The 24,372-nt window shown below is 45.1% G+C and overlaps 1 protein-coding gene across 5 annotated transcripts in view; it reads right to left on the bottom strand.

Annotated features, from left to right (window-relative positions):
• Window positions 1-24,372, bottom strand: part of NFIC (nuclear factor I C) — a 181,257-nt gene that overhangs the window by 100,507 nt on the left and 56,378 nt on the right. For all 5 annotated transcript variants that reach the window (XM_039334795.1, XM_039334796.1, XM_039334792.1 and 2 more), the window contains exon 2: window positions 7,603-8,134. In XM_039334795.1, coding sequence (XP_039190729.1) covers window positions 7,603-8,134 — 532 coding nt within the window. The remainder of the gene's footprint in view (window positions 1-7,602; window positions 8,135-24,372) is intronic.

The following is a 24,372-nucleotide window of genomic DNA, read 5'->3' as shown; positions in this document are numbered from 1 at the left end:
AAATTTTGGGTAAAGAGCCAAGAGTTCAAAAACAGTAAAAGTAGTCCTTGACTTACAAACATTCACTTAGTGACTGTTCCAAATTTACAGCAGCATTGAAAAATATAACTTGCACTTATGACCGTCAGTATCTCCACGGTCATGAGATCAAAATTCAGATACTTGACAAATGGCATCATCAGTGAAGGAAGCCTGATTCATTTAATGACTCTGTGATTCACTTAACAACTGCAGTGATTCAGTGAACAGATTCGCTTTGTATGTGGCCCTTAACAATGGTTTGCTTATGTCAACATTGGCCAAATGCGCACATTCTCCTAAGCCGTAAACTTTGTAGGTGATACATTTTCTTTTATTTATGTCTTTTGCTGTATTTTCTAACATAGGTCCTCATTACTATTCTCTGTTTTATAGTTTGCATTCTGACATGGCCTAAGGGCTCATCAGTAAATTCTTATACACAACAGCATAAAATCACAGCTGCCAGTTCTCTAGCTGGTGCTGACCTTCCTTCACATGGAATTCTTCTCAAGGACCTAGGATGTCATAATGTATTGGTGTAATACATGTGCAGACCCAAACAATGTGGCCCTTTGTAATTGACACATGGGAAATTTGTCAATGCACAGAAATTTTTATAAGTGCCATTCAAGGTTTTTTGTGTGCTATCCAGTGTGCCAATAACCACTGGGACCACCTTGGCCAGTTTATGTCATAAGCAGCATAAGATGATGGATAGCTAGTTTGAGCAGTTAAGAAGACATCAGGCTAGAAACTGAGACTGTGAGTTCTAGTTCTTCTTTAGGCGACCCAGTCACTCTGTCTCAGCTCTAGGAAGGAGGCAAACCTCTTGTGAAAAACCTTGTCAAGAAAACTGCAGGGACCTTTGGCGGCAGTCTCCAAGAATTGGACACAATTAAATGGAGGAGGAGGAGGAGGAAGAGGAGGAGGAGGAGGAGGAGGAGGAGGTGGTGGAGGAGAATGTTTACCTAGGATTTCAAAATGCCCAAAGAAATTCAGAAAGGGAACATTTTGCCATGGAGCTAAACAGAAGAATTTGCATTCTACTTTCAAATCAGGAATCTGGCAGCATCTTTTTGGACTTAATACATTTAATTAAAAGGCAGAAGCTTTCTCAAATGTTTGCCACCATAGACCCACACAGCAATCTTCCCACAGCCTACCTTAAATAATACTAAGGAGCCACCTTAAATAATAGGGAGGGAGGGGGGGGAACTCAACCCACAACTCTGTTCAGCCCAGGGAAAGTGACAGCTCCTAGAAACCTTATCAGCTGCCTATTTACTACCAATTAGAGGGATCAGGTGATTTCAAGGCTGCCTGCAGACCCACACAAGGGGGTCAAGGTCAGGAGGCAGCCTTGAAAAGAGGCTTGCAAGGCCCCAACAAGCCAATGACCTCCCAACTCTGTACAAAAATAAAGCAGAAAGAAAGCAGATTGCCCCCCTCTCCTTTTCTTCCCTTAAAAGTTATTGCTCCTCTCCTTTATAGCTGATGTGAGGGGTTTTTTTGAGGGGGGGGGGGGAAGCAAGAAAAGGAAATCCTGCTGTCTCCTTCATTCTGTCCTCCAGATGTTGCAGAAAATTCTGAAATGTCATTTTAAGAGTAAGCAGGCAGGGAAGCGGCATTTCAAACAACCCCAACAGCAATAACAAGGTCAAGCTTTCCTAATCCTCAGACAGGCTGGATAGCAACGCCCATCAGTCTCAGCCAAGCATTTTGGTTGGTGGGAGAAGATTAGGAATGCTGGACTGAGTAGCCCAGCCAAATTATTGGAGGAAGTTTGGGCAGTTAAAGTAGGTGAAGTAGTTTTTATACTTTCAGTGTCTTAGAAAAGGCACTCAGCTTCCTCCTGCAGTGTGAGACTATTTGTCCTTTTGGTCACCACGATATGAAAAAAAAGCTGTTGAGACTCGAGTCTAGAAAGAGTGCAGAGAAGAGTGGCAGAAATGATTAGGGGACTGGAGGCTAAAACATATGAAGAACAGTTGCAGGAATTGGACATGTCTAATTTAATAAAAATAAGGACCAGGATGATATGGTAGCAGTATTCCAGTATTTGAGGGGCTGCCACAAAGAAGAGCGGCTCAACCTATTCTCCAAAGGACCCAAAAGCAGGAGAAGAAGCAATGGATGGAAACTAATCAAGGAGAGAACCAGCCTAGAAATATGGAGGCATTTCCTTACAGTGAGAACAATTAATCAATGGGACAACTTGCCTCCAGAAGTTGTAGCTGCTCCAACACTGGAGATTTCTAAGAAGAGAATGGACAAATATCGGTATGAAATGCTATAGGGCTTCCTACCTGAGCAGGGGGTTGGACTAGAAGATCTCCAAGGTCCCTTCCAACTCTGTTATTCTGACTCCCCAGGACATAAAGTGCCTTCTCCTTGTCTCCTTTCCACCTGGAGAAGCTGGGGACCACACCTAAGACCTTTGGGGTAGCATAAATTAAGGGGACCATCTTGATCATCCAGCCAGAGGACACGTCCATCTCGGTCGAAAAGAGTCTACTGATACCAGCAGAGGCTCTCTCTAAGCCACTCAGGCTGGAGTCTTTGCTAGGGCTTCAAAAGAGTGTCATAGACTGTCACCTTCTACACACAAGGCAAATGCATTGCTATTAAGAACAATAAGATTCTAGTCCTCATTAATCTAAATAAAGGCAGAAAGCTGTACTCTAATTAAGAAATCACCAAGGAGGAAACCTTATCCTCACCAGAATTGGCAGGGCAAACTACTACAGGTAGTCCTCAACTTTGACCATTAATTTAGCAACCATTTGAAGTTACAATGGCACTGAAAAACATGATTTCTGACCAGTCCTTGCGCTTACAAATGTTGTGGTATCCCCATGATCACATAATTGTGATTCGGGTGCTTGGCAACCATTGTGCATTTATGATAGTCCCAGCATTCCAAGGTCACATGATCACCATCTGCAACCTTCCCAGCCAGGTTATAACACGTAAGGTCAATGGGGAAGCCAGCAGGAAAGGTTGGAAATTGCGGTCATGATGACTTTTCCAGTCCCAACTGTGATCATAACTCTAGGACAGTGGTGGAGAACCTATGGCACGGGTGCCAGAGGTGGCACTTGGAGCCCTCTCTGTGGGCACACGTGCCGTTGCCCCAGCCTCGCCTCTCCCTGTGACCCCCTCTTCTCCAGCAGCCCCCCTGAAAAAGAGTCGCCCCTGAGCATGGCCCACGTGGAGTAGCGCAGCCAAGGACATGGCAGCCAGGCAGCATAGACAAGACTCTGCCCTCACACCTCATCATGTGCAGTTGATGCTGCAGGATGGGGGCAGAGAGCGTGACTGCTATAGCACTGCTGGGCTGCCTGGGTGATCTGTGGTGGGCCCTGGAGACGGTGAGTGGCCCTGCGGGCAGGCGGGGCGGGGGGTGGGACAGGGGGTGGAGTGGAGGCAGGGCCAGTTTTTGGGCACTCGGTCTCTAAAAGGTTCGCCATCACTGCTCTAGGACTATCTATTTATATAAACAGGCAGCAAACCCACACTCCCTCACACTGATGATGTAACCTAGCTGGATAATGAAATGTCTGGAAACAAACAACCCGGCTCAGAGAGCATCAAGAACTCCACATCAAAACATCAACACACCGGGGTCAAATTAGGCCACTAGCCATCTAGACCAGAGGTCCTCAACCTTTTGAGCACCAGGGACTGGTTCCTTGGAGAGAGGTTTTTCTGCGGACCGGAGGGGGCATGATTTCACGTCCTGCCTGCATCCCGTGGAAGGGGCTTTGCTTGTTTGCGCGGCCCAGTTGCTGGCATGCCACGGCCCAGCGCCAGTCCACAGACCGGGGGTTGGGGACCCCTGATCTAAACCATTGTTCAAATTCTAAACTTTCAGAAAAGATCTCTTCAAGCCATCTGGAGTTGTCAGAATGCAACTTGTGTTTTGTTATAGACTTGTCTTTCTTCTGCTTAAGGTTTTTGGGAGAATCTGCTAGGAACAAAAGGCTAAGCTGGAAAATTCAGAGCCTGATCATGGTCCCATTTTGTAGCTAAGTTCACATAACATGAATTTAGGATTCAGATGAATAAAGTCAGATGGACCTTTTTTAACATATCGTGTTATATCCAGTGGCATTGGGAGGGTTAAATTCAGAAGGCGTGTCACAATGTGAGCCCAGCCCCTTTTGAATGATGCATAGACATAAGGGGTGGAATTTGTACCTTGACACTCCATTCACCCCCTTGCTGTTTCTAACCACCAATGCTCCCTCCATCATTTGCAGCTAGTAAGCAACCTCTTTAAGGCTTGAAATGTTGATTTGCTTCAGGTAAGAGAATACAGAATAACAGAGGTCTTCTAGTCCTGCTATGTCAGAAGATAGAAAAGGCAGAAAAGTGCTTGACGAAAGCAAATGCGAAGTCCTAATTTCTATAGACACTGCGCTGAAATGTGACCGAATACCCTTTATTTTATATTGATTTGCAAGTAAATCCCTGTCTTTATTTAGAAGCCTTTAATAAATTCGGGGCAGCTTATAAAACCTTAGATTTGCACTACTTGCATGATTTTTGCAAGAAACCTTGGTTTTAATTCAGTTATGGCCTTGATGAGTCTCATGAAGCCAATTTGCATACGGGCAACCAAAAGGGATTTGATTCCTGACATAAATCCAGTAGCTTTCAAATATTCTTACCTTTAGAGACCCAATCCCACAATTAATTATCCACTGTAATCTCAGCATAAAGGATTCACGGGACCACTCACTTATGAAACTAATCAGGTACATTTAACTTTGGCATTTATTCAAAATGCTCTGTGGCGCATAGAAACTGCTGCACTGAAGTTGCAGGTTGCCTTAACCAGGGGTAGGCAGCCTGGGCTCTTTTATGACTAGTGGACTTCAAGTCCCATAATTCCTGAGCCAGCCACGCTGAGGGGAAAGGGAGAGGTTTCCAAGCTGAGCCATGCTGGCTCAGGAATTCTGGGAGTTGAAGTTCACGAGTCATACAAGAACCAAGGTTGCCAACCCCTGCCTTATACCCTCACCCGAAATATTCAAGAAACTACAAGAGGCCCCAAGTTAGGGTGCTACAAAAAAAGAATATTCACCCAGACAGAGAACTTTTCTACTGAAGTGCCTTTTACAGGTAGTCCTTGACTTGCGACCACAATCGGGATCAGAATTTCTGTTGCTAAGCAGGGCGGTTGTCAAGGGAATCATATCTGATTTTACAACCTTTTTGCCCCCATTGTTAAGCGAATTGCTGCAGTTAAGTGAATCACACTGTCATTCAGTGAACCTGGTTCCCCCCTATTGTCTTTGCCTGTCAGAAGCCAGCTAGGAAGGCCAGCTGGTTGTCAGTCAGGGGATTACCTGTAGAAGTCCACCAACAGAACGGAAAGCAAAGTGCCGCATCTGTATTTCATACTCGGTAGCTGTAAGCAAGAGACACAACCACTAATCATGACAGCTTTTTATGTAACAATCATGGCTTAATTGCCATTGTCTTCCATTCAAACCATCTGAAGGCAGGACAAGAAGCAATGGATGGAAATTAACCAAAGAGAGAAGCAACCTAGAACTCAGGAGAAATTTCCTGACAGTTAGAACAATTTATCAGTGGAAGTTGTGAATGCTCCAATGCTGGAAGTCTTTAAGAAGAGATTGGACAGCCATTTGCCTGAAATGGTATAGGGCAGTGGTTCTCAACCTTTTTAATGCCACGACCCCCAACCGGTCCTAAGTCGAAGACTACCCAACCAGCCGTAAGTCAAGGACTTTCCCTGCCCGGGAGCGCCACGCATGCATGGTGCCACCCCCTGCGCCGGCCGAGGCATAGCTGGCAAGCAGCAGAGACGGCGCAGGCCAATCATCGGATGGGCCACCAGCTGGCCCAGCCCAAGGGAGGTAAAGCACCCGCCGGGCCCCACGCGCGCCAGCAACCCTCCCTGCACCCGCTGGCCTCCCACCTCCCACCCCTGGCCCTCTTTTACTTACATTTTTAGTAATTGCTCAGCAGGGAGGGGTGGAAACTTCCAGACAGCTCGCCTTCGCTGCAGACAACTTGCAGCACCGTTTGCAGAATGGGACTTTTGGTGGGCTCAGCAGGGCAGAGACAGTCTGGACAATTCCTATTGGCTTTTGAAAGCCAATAGAATTAGACTCTATTCAAGAGAGTCTATTCTATTGGCTTTCAAAAGCCAATAGAATAAAACGGAGTAGCACAGCTAAGGAAAAGGGGGAAAAAATGGCGGACTGCGTTGTTTGGCGACCCCCGTGAAATGGTTGTTCGACCCCAAATGGGGTCCCGACCCACAGGTTGAGAACCACTGGTATTGGGTTTCCTGCCTGAGCAGGGGGTTGGACTACATGACCTCCAAGGTCCCTTTCAACTTTATTATTATTGTTGTTATTGTTGTTATTATTATTACTATAACCTTGCTGGCTTAGACTACTGAACCTATCTGCTGCTTCTAACCAAGGATCAATATGGTACCAATTGGAGACCCCGAAGAGAGGCACAGAAACATCTTCTCTGGATATGTTTTTCCTTAATTTCTTGTTCAGCAGCAGACTGCCTCTCAACCAAGGGATTCCATTACCAATTCCCATGGCCGATAATAATAGGAGGATAATTAGATTAGATTTGACTCATGACTCATGAAACCAAACTTCTTGCTTTTCACAATGTCTTGGTCTTCACACAACATTATAGAGCTGTCCTCATGCACAGGTGGTTGACCTACCACCTTTCATTTAATGACCGTTCAGTTACAAGAGCTCTGAAAAATGTGACTAATGTCCGTTTTTCATACTTATGACCAAACAGAAATTTTGGGCTCAATTGTGGTCATAAGTCGAGAACTACCTGTATTCATAGTGCCCTGTCCTCTGAATCAGTAAGTTCCCTTCGGGGAGGGGGGGACTTATGTCAGGGAAATCAGGAGGTTCAAGCAGTTCCAATGAGAATAAAAGTTTATTCAACAAGAATCTGAGCCACAGGTAGTCCTCAACGTACGACCACAACTGAGCCCAAAATTTCTGTTGCTAAGTGAAACATTTCTTCAGTGGGTTTTGCCCCATTTTGCAACTTTTTTTTTTTTGCCAGATTTGTTAAGTGAATCGCTGCAGTTGTTAAATTAGTTACACGGTTGTTAAGTGAATCTGGCTTCCCCATTGAGTTTGCTTGTTAGGAGGTCACAAAAGGGGATCACATGACTCCAGGGCACTGCGTCATAAATATAAACCAATTGCCGAACTTCACAACCATGGGGATGCTGCAACGATCTGCAATGGTCATCAGTGTGAAAAATGGTCATGTCACTTTTTCCAGTGTTGTTGTAACTTCGAACGGTCACTAAATGAACTGTTGTAAGTCTAGAACTACCTGTACTACTGTAACAGTCAAGGGAAATGAGCAGGAATTAAGGTATTCGAGGTGGGATGGAGTTAGATCTCTTGCAGACACGCAGGGACTCATGACTAATGACACATTTGACCCCTTCCTCAGACTCCTACAATAGCATAGCTAAGGACTATTAAGAACAACTCTACCCCTGAATGGGCCCAATCCTAGGTGACAACCAACTTGGAGGCCTACCTCTCTCACGGACAAAATATGCCAGGTAGAGGTCAAGCTCCTTGACCGAGACACTGATGTGGTGTGGCTGGACACAGAGGACAGGGTTGGTGCACTGTGCGGCCTTCACAAGGCGTTCCCCATCGGTGCTCTCCAGGGGGATTCCTTTGAAGAGGATCACCATGACGAGGTCGAGACGCCAGACTTTGTCAGCCTGGCGGAGACAGTCGATTCGACGCATTTTTCCCTTCTGATCAGGGTTGGAGAGGACGCAGCATGAGGGCTTCTTCCCCGTGATGGAGAGCACAAAGTCCTCCCGGTATTCGGGCCGGATGTCCTTGCGCAGCTTGGCCAGCAAGCGCGAAGCCCACTTCTGCTTCACTTCTGGCTTCTCATTGAGCAGCTCGTCTTTGACAGCTCGCTCCTCGTCTTTCGTCATCCGTTTCTCGTGTTTCTTGAAGTACTTGCGCTTCCGGGCTTGGAGGTTGAACCAGGTGTAGGCGAAGGCCCGAACATGAGGGAGGAGGGCCTCAATGAAAGGATGGAATTCATCCTGAAGATGGGAAATTAAGAAAAAAAGAAATGGTCAGGCATAAGCTGGGCTTGGAAACATTGTTCTACTCCCATCAAGCTAACAAAAGGATGTGTGTTGGATTGCCAGGTTCATAGAAACCTGCCTGAGTTTAGAATCAGACACCTTAGGCCTTACTCTTCATCTTATCACCTTACAGATAATCCTTGACTTGCAACCGGTCGCTTAACAATTGTTTGAAGTTTGACAAACCTATTTATGGGGTACTTATGACCTGGATTTGAAGTTCTGATGGTCAAACTTTCCCCATGATGACATGACCGGACTTTGGGTACTCAGCCACTTGATCATGGAGGCAAGAGCCCTGGTGGCGCAGTGGTTAAAATGCAATATTTCAGGCTAACTCTGCCTATTGCCAGAAGTTCAATCCCGTCTGGCTCAAAGTTGATTCAGCTTTCCGTCCTTCTGAACTTAGTAAAATGAGGGCCAGGTTGTTGGGGGCAATAGGCTGACTCAGTAAACTGCTTAGAGAGGGCTGTAAAGCACTGTGAAGCGGTATATAAGTCTAAGTGCTATTGCTATCACTCCAGAGCACTGAAAGCGATACACGGCCTCTTTCAGGGCTGAAGGCAGGCCTACCCACCTATTTATAAAAGGCAGTGTCAATGCCTGTATCAATGCCCAAGGATGTTTCTCTAAAACAGTGTTTCCCAAACTTGACAATTTTAAGGCATGAGGACTTCAACTCCCAGAATTCCACAGCCAGCAACTAAAAGTTTTTACCACCAGGCAGCTTTGGGGTCATTCTTGGGAATAGGGTCCCCCTTGGTCTTATTACTCATTTGATCAAATTTGATTAAAACATTTTGAGCATTTTTAGATGAAGGCCTGTGTAAGTGAATGACAATAACAGTAACAGTGCCACACCAGTCCTTGATTTATGACCATAGTTGGGACCAGAATTTCTATAGCCTAGCAAGGTGGTTGTTAAATGAGTCACACTCTATTTTACCTTTTTTGACATGGTTGTTAAGTGAATCACTGCAGTTGTTAATTGAACCAAGTGGTCATTAAGCAAATTCAGTATCCCCCATTGACTTTGCTTGTTGGAAGTCAGCTGGGAAAGTCACAAGTAATGACCACATGGCCTCAGAACAGTACAACCATCATAAATATAGGCTGGTTGCTAAGTGCCCAAATTTTGTTCATATGACCATGGGTAGGCTATCACGGTCATAAGTATGAGAACCAATCATAAGTCCCTTTTTAAATTTTGAACAGTCACGAAATTTATTTATGAGACTTATTTATTTATTTATGAGACTTATATACCGCTTTAAGTGCAAGCACTCTCTAAGCGGCGTACACCAGTAAGCAATGTATATATATATATTTACATTGCCCCCAACAATCTGGGTCCTCATTTTACCTACCTCGTAAAGATGGAAGGCTGAGTCAACCTTGAGCCTGTGAGATTTGAACCGCTGACCTGCTGAACACAATCAGCTAAAGTAGCCTGCAGTACTGCACTCTAACTGCTGCGCCACCTTGGCTCATGAATGGTTATAAGTCTACTGTACAGGTTTTCTGTACAATAGTAAATATTTTTGAATATTTTTCTTATAAAATCCACCTGGTGTTCCATACTATCTTTCCTTCATGGAATTAGTATATTAAAACTCTGTATTAGTATATTAAAACTCTGTATTTCACAGAGGACAAATTGCTGTATTTTCTTTTAAGGAAAATCTGCCTCAGGAGGCTTCACAGTTGAGCAGATATTGCCTGTCAGCCATTTCTCCAGCTTGAGCAGAGATATTGTCTGTCACCCATAATGCCCTGAGGAGTTGATGGGTCACGGATTCCATTTGCAGGAACAAAGATAGCCACACTTGGACACCAGGTTATCTCTGTCCTACAAGAAGAGGGAACACAATGCACCAGATTCAGGGCTACCAGCAAAAATTCAAGCTAATTATAAGCAGATCTAGACAGGGATGTCCAACCTTGGCAGCTTTGAGACATGTGGACTTCAACTCCCAGAATTCCCAGCTGGTTGGAGAATTCTGGGAGTTGAGGTTCACAGGTCTTAAAGTTGCCAAGGTTGGACACCCTGGTCTAGAAGAAAGGGAATGTTCCTGTAAGCATCTGTCCCAAGCTCCCTAAAGTTGAAACCCAGGAAGAAGTGGTTTCTCCAGGTTTTAGCTTAAGCAAAGCTTCTTGGCAGTTGTCCCACGTGCTTTGCTTCAACTGAAGTAACAGAGGTTTCTCCAGTGAGTCTTCCAACCCCAACGAGAGAGGACAGTTAAGAGTTTCCTTTCAGGAAAAGGGAAAGGAAACTAAATGGGTTGCTTAATTTCACAACAAATCGAGCTAGAAGGTCTAAGTCAGTGGTTCTCAACCTTTTTAATGCCGCGACCCCCAACCGGTCGTAAGTCAAGGACTACTCAACCAGTCGTAAGTCGAGGACTACTCACCTGGTGCAGCACCGTTTGCAGAATGGGACTTTTGGCGGGCTCAGCAGGGCAGAGACAGCCTGGACAATTCCTATTGGCTTTTGAAAGCCAATAGAATTAGACTCTATTCAAGAGAGTCTATTCTATTGGCTTTCAAAAGCCAATAGAATAAAAGGGAGTAGCACAGCTAAGGAAAAGGGGGAAAAAATGGTGGACTGCGTTGTTTGGCGACCCTCGTGAAATGGTCGTTCAATCCCAAATGGGGTCCCGACCCCCAGGTTGAGAACCACTGGTCTAAGTAGTAGCTGAAAAGAGAAACAGTGGCACTCTTATCCAGAAAACTGATTTCACGGAACAGCGATGAGAGGAAAGGGAACCACTTCATGCTGGGCACAGGGGCATTCACACACTCACAATCACACACACAAAATGAGAAAGGCAGCCTGATGGGGTCAGCATGAAGTTCCACATTGGAGATGGCTGCTAGATTGATGGCAGACTCTACCTCCTCCCCTTTGCTTTCTGCTCTCCACCCATCCAACTTTTGGGTTATCATATTATCACTTCCTTTGTTGTTATTTATTTATAAAATTTATTTACCACCCATTTTGTATCCTTTCAACAATGATTTTATTCTTTATTTTATTGTTCTGTTATTTTATTTCTGTTTATACACCTTTTCATTTTTCTTTTTATTATTGTAAGCCGCCTAGAGTAGCCCTATGGTGCGACAGGTGGCAAATAAATGTAATAAATAATAAATAACAATAATAGTAATGAAGGGCAAGTAAGTGGAGAAGACAGAGGTACCACATCTCTTCTAAACACACCATACTACACTCAGGAATGTCTCCTAAGGGCTCTTGACTAGAGTCTACCACAGAAAGGGTCCTTGCTGGATGGGATGAAGCATTCATGGGACATTGGATAGATAAGTTAAACAGGTTATAATGACACATCTCTATGCCAAAAATGGCAGACAGGGAATAATGGCTTGCTCAGTAGAGCACTGAATGGATGTGACATACATAAAAATCAAACTTTTGATCTATGTAGGCCAGTACTGAGTACAAATAGTGCTTGACTTACAACCATTCGTTTAGTGACTGTTCAAAGTTACAATGGCACTAAAAAGTGACCTATGACCTTTATTCACACTTACAACCGTTGCAGCATCCCCATGGCCACATGATCAAAATTCCTAGGGTCATGTGATTACCTTTTGGGACTTCTGACAAGCAAAATCAATGGGGAAGCCATTGAACAACTGTGTTACTAACTTAACAACTGCAGTGATTCATTTAATAACTGGGACAAGAAAAGTTGTAAGAGGAGGCACAATTGACTCAATAACTGTCTTGCTTAGCAATATAAATGTTGGGCTCAATTGTGGTTGTACCTGTTATCTTGATTGACCGTAATCAGTCTGGAGCCCTTTCCCAGCTGAACCAAGAGCTATCAACAATTAAACCTGGAACCAATATGTAAGCAGAGGTCTTCAAACTTGGTCCTTTTATGACTTGTGGACTTCAACTCCCAGAATTCCTCAGCCAGGCATGCTGGCTGAGGAATTCTGGGAGTTGAAGTCCATAAGTCATAAAAGGGCCAAGTTTGAAGACCTCTGGTGTAAGGCAAAGCAAGGCCTCAGCAAGGGCTGTAGCCCTGTCTTCAGAGTTTTACCTGGCTAAAATGCTGGGTTTTGCTCAGCTACAAAAATGCCATACACTTAAAGTTTATTCACAAGATTAAAATTGTGCACTTGGGCAGGCTAAGTAGCTCTCTTGTGTTCCTGCACCACACCCAGCCCTGTCCTCAATATAGCAAAGGATGAACTGTTACAGCAGGAATCCTGTTGCCCTAAGTTGCTCCCAGCATGATGTACAACTAAGTCATTCTGTTTAAATTATGATGGGAGACGGTGTGAGTACAGCGGTTTTAGTAAGATAGATATTAACTTTCAATGCGTACAAGATGGTGTGATAATGTTGGGAAATTGTGCCATGCCTCAGCATCTATATATTACTGTGGTTCTCACAGTAATGATTGTCCAATCATGTTCGCTCAAACAGTGCATTATTTTTTGCCACAATTTTTGAATCAAAGTACCTAAATTCTGCTAACTTAAAGAATGTGTAAAAAAAATCCAGGACCCATGACTCCTGTGGAATTGAAATTTCCACAATGTTCAGACCAGTTTTATTGACAAAACTGTGGCCACTGATGAATCCCTGTGATCACGTGATCATGATTTCCGATGCTTCCTGCCAGCTGCCCACAAGCAAAATCAATAGGGTAGACAGGAGGAAGTCAGAAGACGGAATAATATTGACTAATGTTTGTTTGCCACAACTATTTTTCTATTGACGATATATATTATTCTTATATGATCACAGGACTGTTCTACATTGGGATAAAAAAAAAGTACAGCTAGCTAAAAATTAATATTCATTCTGATCATATCATATTGCACTACTGTTCTCTCAAAGAATGACCCAATGGGTATATCTATGACTAAAAAGTATTGTGTCTGTAACCCTTAACTGGACAAAACTGAATTGTGGGGCAACAATTTTTGAACCAAGGTTCCTCAAATGAGCTAACTTACAGAATGCAACCAAAATCTGGGACCCATTACCCCGGTGGGATTGAAATTTGACAAATTTGTGGGTGCTTTAGTGTCACCATGCGGTTGTGCCACTGGTTAACTCTCCAGAGGCCCAGTAGACCACCCTGCTTCTGTTACTGGAGACCAGGTAGACCGGTCCCACCCTAGTCCTCCAGAGACTACTGCACATAGACCAGTCCTACCATTAAGTTAATGAGATAAGAAAATATCTCTAACAGATTGTTTAGAATGATTCTAAAACCAAGGAATTCAGAACCTAGGCAGAGTCTTTGAGGTTTCTTTGTGTGAACTGATAATCAAAAAGCAATGGCATCCGAAGAAAACTGGTCAAGAGGATATTCCTGCTGCTGTTACTTAAAATCTGGTTCTCCTTTTGAACTGTTGAAGGCATCCCACCAACAGCCAGCTTTGCCACTCCACCCCAGTGCCAAAATGATTTGGCTTCTGTAAAGAATTACTTGGAACGGCTGGCTTCCTCATGCAGCTGGAGATAGCAATCAAAGGTCAACATGACCCTGCTTTGTGTACTAAAAATCTACTGCTTATTTAAGTTGTGCAACATCAATTGCGCACAAACTGGCAGTGGCAGAGCTAGCAGGAATAAAAGAATCCACCCTGAGACACAAACGTAAGAAAAGATGCATAATCTTGGAGACCTCCCTCCCCTCAAGTATTCCTTGTTGTAATATTTATATAACAAAGTTTGAGAAGAAATATTTTATTAAAATAATTTTACTCTCTAGAGCAGTATTTCCAAACTTGGCAATTTTAAGCTTTGTGGCCTTCAACTCTCAGAATTCTCAGCCACCATGAGCATTCTGGGAGTTGAAGTCCACACACCTTATAGTTGTCCAGTTTGAAAACACTATTCCAGATGGAAATGCCAAGCCATGGACTCAATGAGATCCCAAAGGATCCTGAGATTGCACCACTGAATTTTGGCTGCAAAATTGGCCAGATCACAGCACCACTTTTTGCTTTTAAAAAATTAAAGGTGGGGGTGGAAATATCTAGGAGACTTCCCACTTACATTGCACACCTTAATGCCCCCTCCAAAAGTCACTCAAAACTGGAGGCCAAACTTCTGCCACTTGAAAGTTTCCTTCTGCCTTCCAAAATTTGGGAAGCTGAGTTACAAACACCAGCCCCTCAGATGTTTTCCATTGCTGATTTATTCCAACTTTAAAATATTAATGTAACCACACTAACCAAAATTGAATTTTGCAAAAGGGCCAGATTATAGAAATTAAATGAAACATGAATTTTTCATTTCCAGTTAGGTCTTTCAAAAGGCAGGGAAGAGCTGATAGAGTCATCTCCCAAGTCCTGTAACAGGCGACATAATTCTGAGTCCCCAGATGTATGTTCCACACAAATGTGGGCAATGTTTGTTGAGAAATTTTTTAAAAAGTCTCTTTTAAGAAGACAAGCCTGAAAGGAAAAAGCATATAACCCAGTGTTTCTCAAACATGGCCACTTTAAACCATATGGACTTCAATTCCAGAATTGAATTCTGGGACTGACGTCTACACATCATAAAGTTGCCAAGTTTGGGAAATATTGATTAATCAAAAGCATTCAAAAATTTTAGTAGCTTCTCCTTACTCTCTGAGGTTTTAAACGTGGAATAACATAATGTTTTCAATCCTCATTGGTTTCTATAAGAAGCTAATTTGGAGGAATTTGTTATTCCCCACCAATAAAAGGTAGGAAAAAATGTAAGTGCTCCACTAAGATAATGGATCTCTATTTATACTGCAGTCACGTAGGTTTGTGTTTATATAAATTAATATGAGAAAAGACAATGCCAGTTTGTATTCCCTGTTGTTCTCCTTAATGACGTTGCATTTTTCTTCATTACTATTTTATCTTCCTATCTTTCTTTTCGTATTATGTTAAACGGGCACTCAATCTGAAACATGTGAGGTATGATGTGGCTTCTACTTCATTGGCCCATCACCTTTCTTTCTTTTTCTTGTTTACATCCAGCTCAGAAACAAATTTTCCAGCAGATTTACAATACGGGTAGTCCTTGACTTATAACAGTTCATTTAGTGACTGTTCAAAATTCCAACGGCACTGAAAAAAGGGACTTATTGTATTTGTATTTGTATTGTATTTAATTTTATTTATATGCCGCCCAATCCCAAAGGACTCAGGGCGGCGTACAGAGTTAAAACAATCATAAAACAATAAAATAATACAGTCATACCGCGAGTCCGATCATATCCCGCCCCCCCCCCCCCGGGGACATCCACCCCAGGCCTGCCGGAACAGGAGAGTTTTGACGGCTTTCTTAAAGGCTGGCAGGGTGGGAGTAGTTCGAACCTCGGGGGAAGTTGATTCCACCAGGTCGGAGCCACCACAGAAAAGGCCCTTCCCCGAGGGCCTGCCGGCCGACATTGTCTGGCCGACGGGACCTGAAGGAGACCCAATCTATGGGACCTCACCGGTCTCTGGGAACTGTGCGGCAGAATGCGGTCCTGTAAGTAACCTGGCCCTATGCCATGAAGGGCTTTAAAGGTGATAACCAACACCTTAAATTGCGTCCGGAGACCCACAGGAAGCCAGTGCAGCTCGCGGAGGATAGGTGACACGTGGGCGTACCTTGGCGCGCCCACAATTGCTCTCGCGACTGCGTTCTGAACCAATTGCAGCCTCCGAACGCCCTTCAAGGGTAGCCCCATGTAGAGCGCGTTACAGTAATCCAGTCTTGATGTGACAAGGGCCTGAGTGACTGTGAGTAAAGCCTCCCGGTCCAAATAAGGCCGCAACTGGTGCACTAGGCGAACCTGTGCAAAGGTCCCCCTGGCCACAGCCGATAGATGTTGTTCCAGATTTAGCTGTGAGTCCAGGAGGACACCCAAGTTGCGTGCCTGCACTGAGGGAGGTAAATTTGCCCCCCCCCAGGACTAATGATGGACCATCCAGTTGGCCTTTGAGAGGCAAGACCCAGAGCCACTCGGTCTTGTCAGGGTTGAGTCTAAGCCTGTTCACCTCCATCCAGACCCTCACATCTTCCAGGCACCGGCACATCACGTCGACTGCTTCACTGAAAGGACATGGGGTGAAGATATATAATTGGGTATCATCCGCGTACTGATGATACCTCATCCCGTGTCGCCAAATGATCTCACCCAGCGGTTTCATGTAGATGTTAAAAAGGAGGGGGGACAGGACCGAGCCCTGAGGCACCCCATGATCAAGGCGCCTAGGGGTCGATCTCTGTCCGCCCAACACCGACTGCGACCTGTCAGAGAGGTAGGAGGAGAACCACCGCAATACGGTGCCGCCCACCCCCACCTCTCCAAGACGACGCAGAAGGATACCATGGTTGATGGTATCGAAAGCCGCTGAGAGGTCAAGAAGCACCAGGATAGAGGAATAACCCCTATCCCGGGCTCACCAGAGGTCATCGGTCAGTGCGACCAAAGCAGTCTCAGTGCTGTAGCCGGGCCTGAAACCAGATTGAAAAGGGTCCAGATAATTAGTTTCATCCAAGGATCGCAGGAGTTGGGATGCCACCACCTTCTCTACAACCTTCCCCACAAAGGGGAGATTGGAGACGGGACGAAAGTTCTTCAAAACAGCTGGGTCCAGGGAAGGCTTCTTGAGGAGGGGCCTCACCACTGCTTCCTTTAAAGTTTGCGGGAAAGACCCCTCCACTTATGATCGTTTCTCACACTTACAACCGTTGCAGCCATCCCCATAATCTCATGATCAAAATTCAGAGGCTTGACAACTGACTCACATTTGTGACAGTTGCAGTGTCCCAGGATCATGTGATCACTTTTTGTTATCTTCTGACAAGCAAAGTTAATGGGGAAGCCAGATTCACTTAGCAGTTGTGTAACTAACAACTGCAGTGATTCACCTAACGACTTTGGCAAGAAAGGTCATAAAATGGGGCAAAGTTAACAACAAAAAATTTGGGGTCAATTTACAAAAGTCAAGGACTACCTGTACCGCTCCCCCCTTCAATGTACAATAATTCATTTAGTGGCCATTCAAAGTTACAATGGCACTGAAAAACAGTTCCTTAAGAACAGTCCTCACACTTAACCACCATCACAGCCTTTCCATGGTCACATGATCAAAAGTCAGTCGCTTGGCAACCAGTGTGTATTTACGGCAGTTGTAGCATCCTGGGGTTCTGTGATTGCATTTGTAACCTTCCCAGCAGGCTTCCAACTGCAAAGTCAATGGTCGAAGCTGGATTCGCTTAACAACTGCATGATTTACTTCACAATTGCAGTGACTTGCTTAACAACCGTGGCAAGATATGGTCATAAAGTCAGGCATGATTCACTTAACTGCCTTGCTTTGGAACAGAAATTCTGGTCCCAATTGTCATAAGTCGAGGACTACCTATAGTAAACGTGTATCAACAAACATAATAAGAACTCTCGACATAATCTTCAAAATAGATGCATTAAAGTTCTTTTTGGATGCCGATTGCCAACGGGGTCCTACATGCAGAAAAAATGAAGGATTTCACAGCATCCCGAAGTCCAACTTGTATTATGGTATCGGCTTTCACAAACTACTCTCAATGCATTAACCAAGATGCACAAGACATTTTGTTATTTTTGCTCAGTTACCTCTCTGAAAATGCTACCAAAAATAATCTTGATGCATTTGGACCAATGATTGCATCAATGTGTTTTTCTGCTGAATGTTTTATCAATGCCCATTATTTATTTACTTTCTATAGCTATATACAGCTGCCTGAAAGCAATTTCTGGGCAGTTCACAATACCAAAATAAAAGAACACAATTAAAAACATGATTTTCAAGATACTGTATACACACTGTGAATATAGAACAAGGGCCTATGAAAAATAACTGATAGATAGCCTGGAAAAGGAAAAGATTTGATTGTGTTCACATGTTGTACTAAGCCCAGTGGCTTGGTTGATTGTGGCTTAATGTGTGGTATGTGCTGAGCAGGAGATGGAACTTTAATTTTCCATTTTTCAGAGAACCAAAAGATAGATGGAAGTGACTCTGAAACAGGTAACATCTATCTATCTTTGGCTATCTCGAAAAGCTAAGCAGAATCAAAGCGATTAGTACCTAGATGGGAGTTTATACCAGTGCTATAGACTAGGCCTGTGGTGGCGAACCTATGGCACGCATGCCACAGGTGGCACACAGAACCGTCTCTGAGCATGTGTGTTGTTGCCCCAGTCCTAGGCCTTCAATCCCGTCCATGAGCAACCTTCATTAATACCCATGCAGGGTAAGGTTGCCACGCCCGCCCCTGCCTCCCCAAGTGTTTTTTTTACTAACCTGCCTTTCAGCTGCATTCCGTTTCTCCATTTGCTTCTCAGCCTTCACCGTGTGTTTGTGGGACTGTGAGATCTCAAGAAGTTAGAAAGTCTGATGGAACTTTTTTTTTTTAATCCATAGTCCCACAAACACGCAGCGAAGGCTGAGAAGCGAACAGAGAAACGGAATGTAGCTGAAAGGCAGATTAGTAAAAAAAAATGCTTAGGGGAGATGAAAGCATCTGGGCGGGGGCTGGCATGGCAACCTTACTCTGCATGGTGGCAAGAGGGTGGGGCATGTGCTTTTCCCATGCCAGGTCAACCCCTGCAGCCCTGGAGCGGCTGTGTTGGGCAGCGATGGGCGGGGTGTTGAGGTGGGGGCTGGCAGGCAGACCAAAGCAGCCAGTGGAGTGCCAGACGCTCTGGGAGGAAAGGCGCTGAAGTGGCGGTTGGGCCATTGGCAAGAGCAACGCATCTGAGCGGAAAGCAGCCTTGGAACAAATGCAGTAGGTAAGGAAAGAAATCCTCCCTTCCCCAGAAATTGCCTTTCTTTCCTTACCTGACTTCCAGCCCCATGCCATTTCTCCTTCGCAATCCGCCACCGCGTGCAAGGAAACAAAGAAAGTTTTTTTTTGGGGGGGGGGGGAAGGCCAATCAATCAATTCCAACTTCTCACGAAAGATCACGAAGTTGGAATTGATTGACCAACCTTTTTTCCCACTTGTTCCGAGGCCGCTTTTCGCTCAGGCATGTTGCTCTTGCCAATAGCCCGACCACCCACTTCAGCACCCTCCCTCCCCGAGCCTCTAGCGTTCCACCTGCTGCTTTGGTGGCTCTGTAGGCAGAGCTGTGAAGTTCTCTTCTTTGACAGAGAAGAGGACTTCACAGCTCTGCCTACAGAGCCACCAAAGCTATAGCTGAATGGGCAGGTGAAGGGGAAACCTGCCCCACGGCTGCTTTCGGCCGAGCCACATTGCAGCAGCATTGGGCGCAATACGCGAGGTGGCAAAGACATCGAAACCAGCCATTTGCCACCTCCTGCCCGATGCCGCTGCCATGACGCCGCAGAACAAGCTGGGCGGTGGTAAGAAACCGAGCGGCATTGGGTGCAACGTGCAAGGTGGCAAATCACCACGTCGCACCAAAACCAGCCGTTTGCCGCCTCCTGTCCAGTGCCACTGCCATGAGGCTGCGGAACAAGCTGGGAGGTGGTACGAAACTGGTATATTGCCCAGCTTGTTCCACAGCCTCATGGCAGTGGCACTGGGTGCGATGTGCGAGGCAGCAAATGGCTGTGGCCAGAGGCAAACAGCCAGGTCACGCTGAAACCGGCCGTTTGCCACCTCCCGTCCAATGCTACTGCCATGAAGCACCCCTCTGACTCCTGGGAGTTGTGCTGGCATCCTTCGTGCTAGGTGTTCTTTGTGGTGAGTTTCTGGACAGATTTGTGATGGGGGTGGGTACGACACGTGATGCGGCAAACAGCCACGTTGCACCGAAACTAAGGGGCCGGCAGGCTGTGGCTGCTGATGGGCACAGTTGGCCCCCATGTGCTCGCTGTGTATGGGGGCCGATAGTGTCAGGCAGCAACCGCTCCGGCCCCTGCGTTGCTTTGCCCTGCAGCAATGGCACCCATGCCCTGCCCCCTGCCTCACCTCACCTCACCCCGCAAGACGAGCCTCCTGCCCACCGTCCCACCCGCCAGAGACCCCCTGGATCTCCCCCAACCCTGCCTGGCCCCCACAGGCATCCCTCCCCTCAAGCAACATCGAGGTGGCCATTCTCACCCCAGCCACGCCCACCCAGTGTGCCGTGACCATTGCAGCCACACCCACCTAATAATGGACCATGCCCAGCCAGCACCCGATGATACATAATGGGGTTTTGGGTTGCAGTTTGGGCACTCAGTCTCTAAAAGGTTCGCCATCACTGGACTAGGCTGCAAAATTGTTTTTTTTAAATGAACAAAGCATGAATTATTACTTCTGCATTATCCTCAACAAAGCTGCATGGAAGATCACCCATGTGTCACCAAAGGAAGTTTTGCCCTTTCACTTTGAGCTAGTTAGCTGTTTTTTAGGACATTTTTGTTGCAGAGTTATTTGTGGCAAAAAGCTGGGATACAAGTCATAAATAAAAAAAATGTACAATTAGGAAACATTTGGTAGTTAACCATGGAAGAAAGCAGAATTTCCATGTACCAATTTGGATAGTTCCATATGAACTAGATCTATTTAGCAAAGAGAAGAACAAAGGGAAATCACTTTCCTTTTCTGTCACCATTGAGTCTGTTTCTCTTCTTGAGGTTACGTTGGATAATCAAACCAGCCTTTCTAATCAGCACAAATTCCAAGTTTGGGCATGTCTGTTGCTGCTAAAATAGATTTCGGTAATATGGGCTTTATTTGAATGTAAAATAACGATTGTGTTTCAGATATTTTGCCAAGAAAGAGTCTCATAAAAACACTGTATGAATTCTAAATGGCTAGGCTGGGGAGAGAAACTCAATTCCAAAATTCATATGAGCTGTACTTCTCAAAAGCCTACGCCTTAAAATTTGGTTGCTCAAAAAAATGCTTCACAATTCCTGATTTTTCAGCGACTCTAAAATAAAATTCTAACATGGCTCCCTCACAATGAGAAGCACCCACTAATGTTGAAAACTGTTGTCTCTGGACACTAATTCCACTCTTTTCGTTTCTTTGCAACATTTTCCCACCCTTAATTGAGGCTATTATATTCTCTGTTCAGTGTTGGAAAGATATACGGTCTCCTATTAGACCACCGTATAGAGCCGTGGCGGTGCAGTGGTTAGAATGCAGTATTGCAGGCTTATTCTGCTGATTGGTGACTGCCAACACTTTGGCAGTTCGATCCTGACCGCCTCAAGTTTGACTCAGCCTTCCATCCTTCCGAAGTCGGTAAAATGAGGACCCAGATTGTTGGGGGGCAATATGCTGACTCTGTAACCGCTTAGAGAGGGCTGTAACGCACTGTGAAGCGGTATATCAGACATGTCAAACACAAGGCCTGGGGGCTGGATACGGCCCGCGAAGTGGTTTCATGTGGCCCGCAAAACCATCCTGGAAACAGTGAGGGAATGGCCCCCGCTGCCTTGGCCCTGGCCCAGGCCGGCCGGGAGCCAATGTACAATTTTCTGGTGGCCATCTATGCTGAAACGCATTCAGTCTTATCTCCACAAGGCCGTCTGGAAACAGCGATGAACCAGCCCCTGCCGTGTCGGTCCCACCCCTGGGTGCATGCTGGGGAGGTGTCACTCTTTCTGAGGAATGAAGAAACGGACCATGCCTTGGCGCTTGCCCCGGTCCCACCCACTTCTGCCAGAGACCCTCAGATCTGTCCCACTCCTGCCCAGGCATCCACAGGTACCATTGATGCAAATGATGTAGAGCTGGCCAGGCCTACCCAATAGGCCACACCCACTCCATCCATGCCTACCCAGTAGGCCACATCCACCCTGGCCACACCCACCCGGCCCCCCGAGGGCAACCGCAATGCTGATGCAGCCCTCAATGAAATTGAGTTTGACACCCCTGCGGTATATACATCTAAGTGCTATTGCTATTTGAGCAGGGGATTGGACTAGATCACCTCCAGGGTTCTTTCCAACCCCATATTATTCTAGGTTCTAAAAGAAGAATCCCCAGGTACAAAAGTTGCAATTTCCACGGTGAGGTCAGAAGAGGACACCATTCCACAAGCATCATGTAAGGTAAGAAGGGGTCAAGCCAGGTGAGGTCTCTGCTGGGAGTAATTCATTAGCCCTAGTGTACATCTGTGTTTGGTCTCGGATAATCCCTGATTGGATTTCAACCTTCCATGACTACACACCCACCCTAGCTTTGTGAGCAGCGCCCCGGCTTCAGTGTGATGAATGTCCTTGCTTTCTATGATTCTGGCCAACTGTAAATTGATAACATACCACAGCAAAAAAGAAAGAAAGAAAGAAAGGAAGGAAGGAAGGAAGGAAGGAAGGAAGGAAGGAAGGAAGGAAGGAAGGAAGGAAGGAAGGAAGGAAGGAAAAAGAACAAAGTACCAAAATCCAGATAATCTAGAAACAGGAGCAAAATCTAGGCTGCCAAAAAATCCCACCTGGCCTTTCTCAAAAAAATCCCAGTCTGTAACAGGGCAGCATCCACAATGAAGCAATACCACGGTTAACCAACATTGCTTAATATTCATATGGATCTTTCATGCACTTACTAGCTTATTAGCTGGTTCACCACATTTGAGAATAAATCACACTTGTTTTCTTCATATTACCAACATGGAGCTGGAGGAGGAGAGCTTGTTTAAAACCATTTTATAAGTTCATGGTAGAAGTGAAGTTTGTAAATGGTGTCTTTCCTATTCACCATTAACAACAAAGCTATGCCAGCTCTTCCAGTACAAATACTGGAGGAGCAACACTGGCTGGAGGAGTTGAAGTCCACACCGTCTTAACATTGCCAATTGAGAAACACTGGCATAAGAAGAATATTGGGGGCAGATGCTCAAGTTCCCCATGCAGTAGAAGTGTCTGGCTTGCTATGTTTCAGCAACATGAAAATAAAGCAGATTGAAGTTTATAGCCCTCTTCCCTGGCCAGCATCCCGTTCACGCGGGCAAAGATATATTGGCTGTGTGAATGTTAGGAATTGTAACCCGACTGCAGCTGGAAAGGTCATGGCTCAGAAAAGCTGATTTAAAGACTTTGGGGAAAGTGGGAGATGAAAAGACCATTAAAAGTCCAGAGTCTAAAACCATCCAAGTGTACTTCTGATTGACACTGGCCTCGTGGCCCTCTGCTTCCCTCCTTGACTTTTCTTACACTTTGCAAAGAGATACTAAACAATCCGTCCTTGGCTGAATTATACCGAAAAGACAAAAGTTTGGCAATACAGGTTTAAAACCTACAGGTAGCCCTCGATTTACGACAGTTCGTTCAGTGACCATTTGAAGTTACAACAGCACTGGAAAAAGTGACTCATGACCATTTTTCATACTTACGACCATTGCAGCATCCCCATGGTCACATGATCAGGATTAAGATGCTTGACAACGGACTCATATTTATGACGGTTGCACTGTCCTGGGGTCATGTGATCACTTTTTGCAGCCTTCTGTCAAGCAAAGTCAATGGGGAAGCCAGATTCACTTAACGGCCAGGTTATTAAACAACTGTAGTGTTTCATTTAAGAACTGTGGCTAGAAAGGTCATAAAATAAGGCAACGTTCACTTAACAAATGTCTCACTTAATAACAGAAATGTTGTGCTCAATTGTGGTCGTTAAGTCGAAGACGACCTGCACTAAATCGTTTTAAATCAGTTTTAAAATGATTGCTATTTCATGCCTGTATTTATTGCTTCAAGGTTGGGGGCAAAGTAGAATATGAATGTTATGTAAGCAGAATAAAAACATGAAAATCCATATTATTATCTCAATGCAATAGAATCTGGGTGGGAATAAAACTGTCCTAAAGCAGAGATTCGTGAAGCTGTTGAGATTAATGCCAAGAACCAGGATAGTGACTTGAAATTTGAAAATGTCGTATGACTTAATAACTGATTCACACAGAGCTTTATATGTCTGGCAGGCAGGTTTCATTCCACAAATGGGAAATTGAGACTGACTCAGTGGCAGTACATTTAACACCCCTTGAAAGCAGCTCAACCCCCACCCAGTTCAAAACCAATGCTCTGTTCTAATATTTCTCAACCCTGACACCAGGAAGAAGCAGCAGCAGCATGGTGGCTGGGGAATTCTGGGAGTTGAAGTCCACATTTCTTCAAGAGGTCAAACCTGAAAAACGCTGTTCTGTTCAGCTAACATCTGTAAACTAGGGATAATAACCATGTCTGCTGCACAACAAAATTGACCAAGTTTCCAAACCATCACCCAGAGG

The sequence above is a fragment of the Crotalus tigris genome, unplaced genomic scaffold, assembly GCF_016545835.1.
Source record: "Crotalus tigris isolate CLP2741 ecotype Arizona unplaced genomic scaffold, ASM1654583v1 scf7180000017633.3093840, whole genome shotgun sequence".
Taxonomy (NCBI): domain Eukaryota; kingdom Metazoa; phylum Chordata; class Lepidosauria; order Squamata; family Viperidae; genus Crotalus; species Crotalus tigris.
The sequence above is the reverse complement of the archived record's forward strand: the minus strand, read 5'-3'. Positions and strand labels throughout refer to the sequence as shown.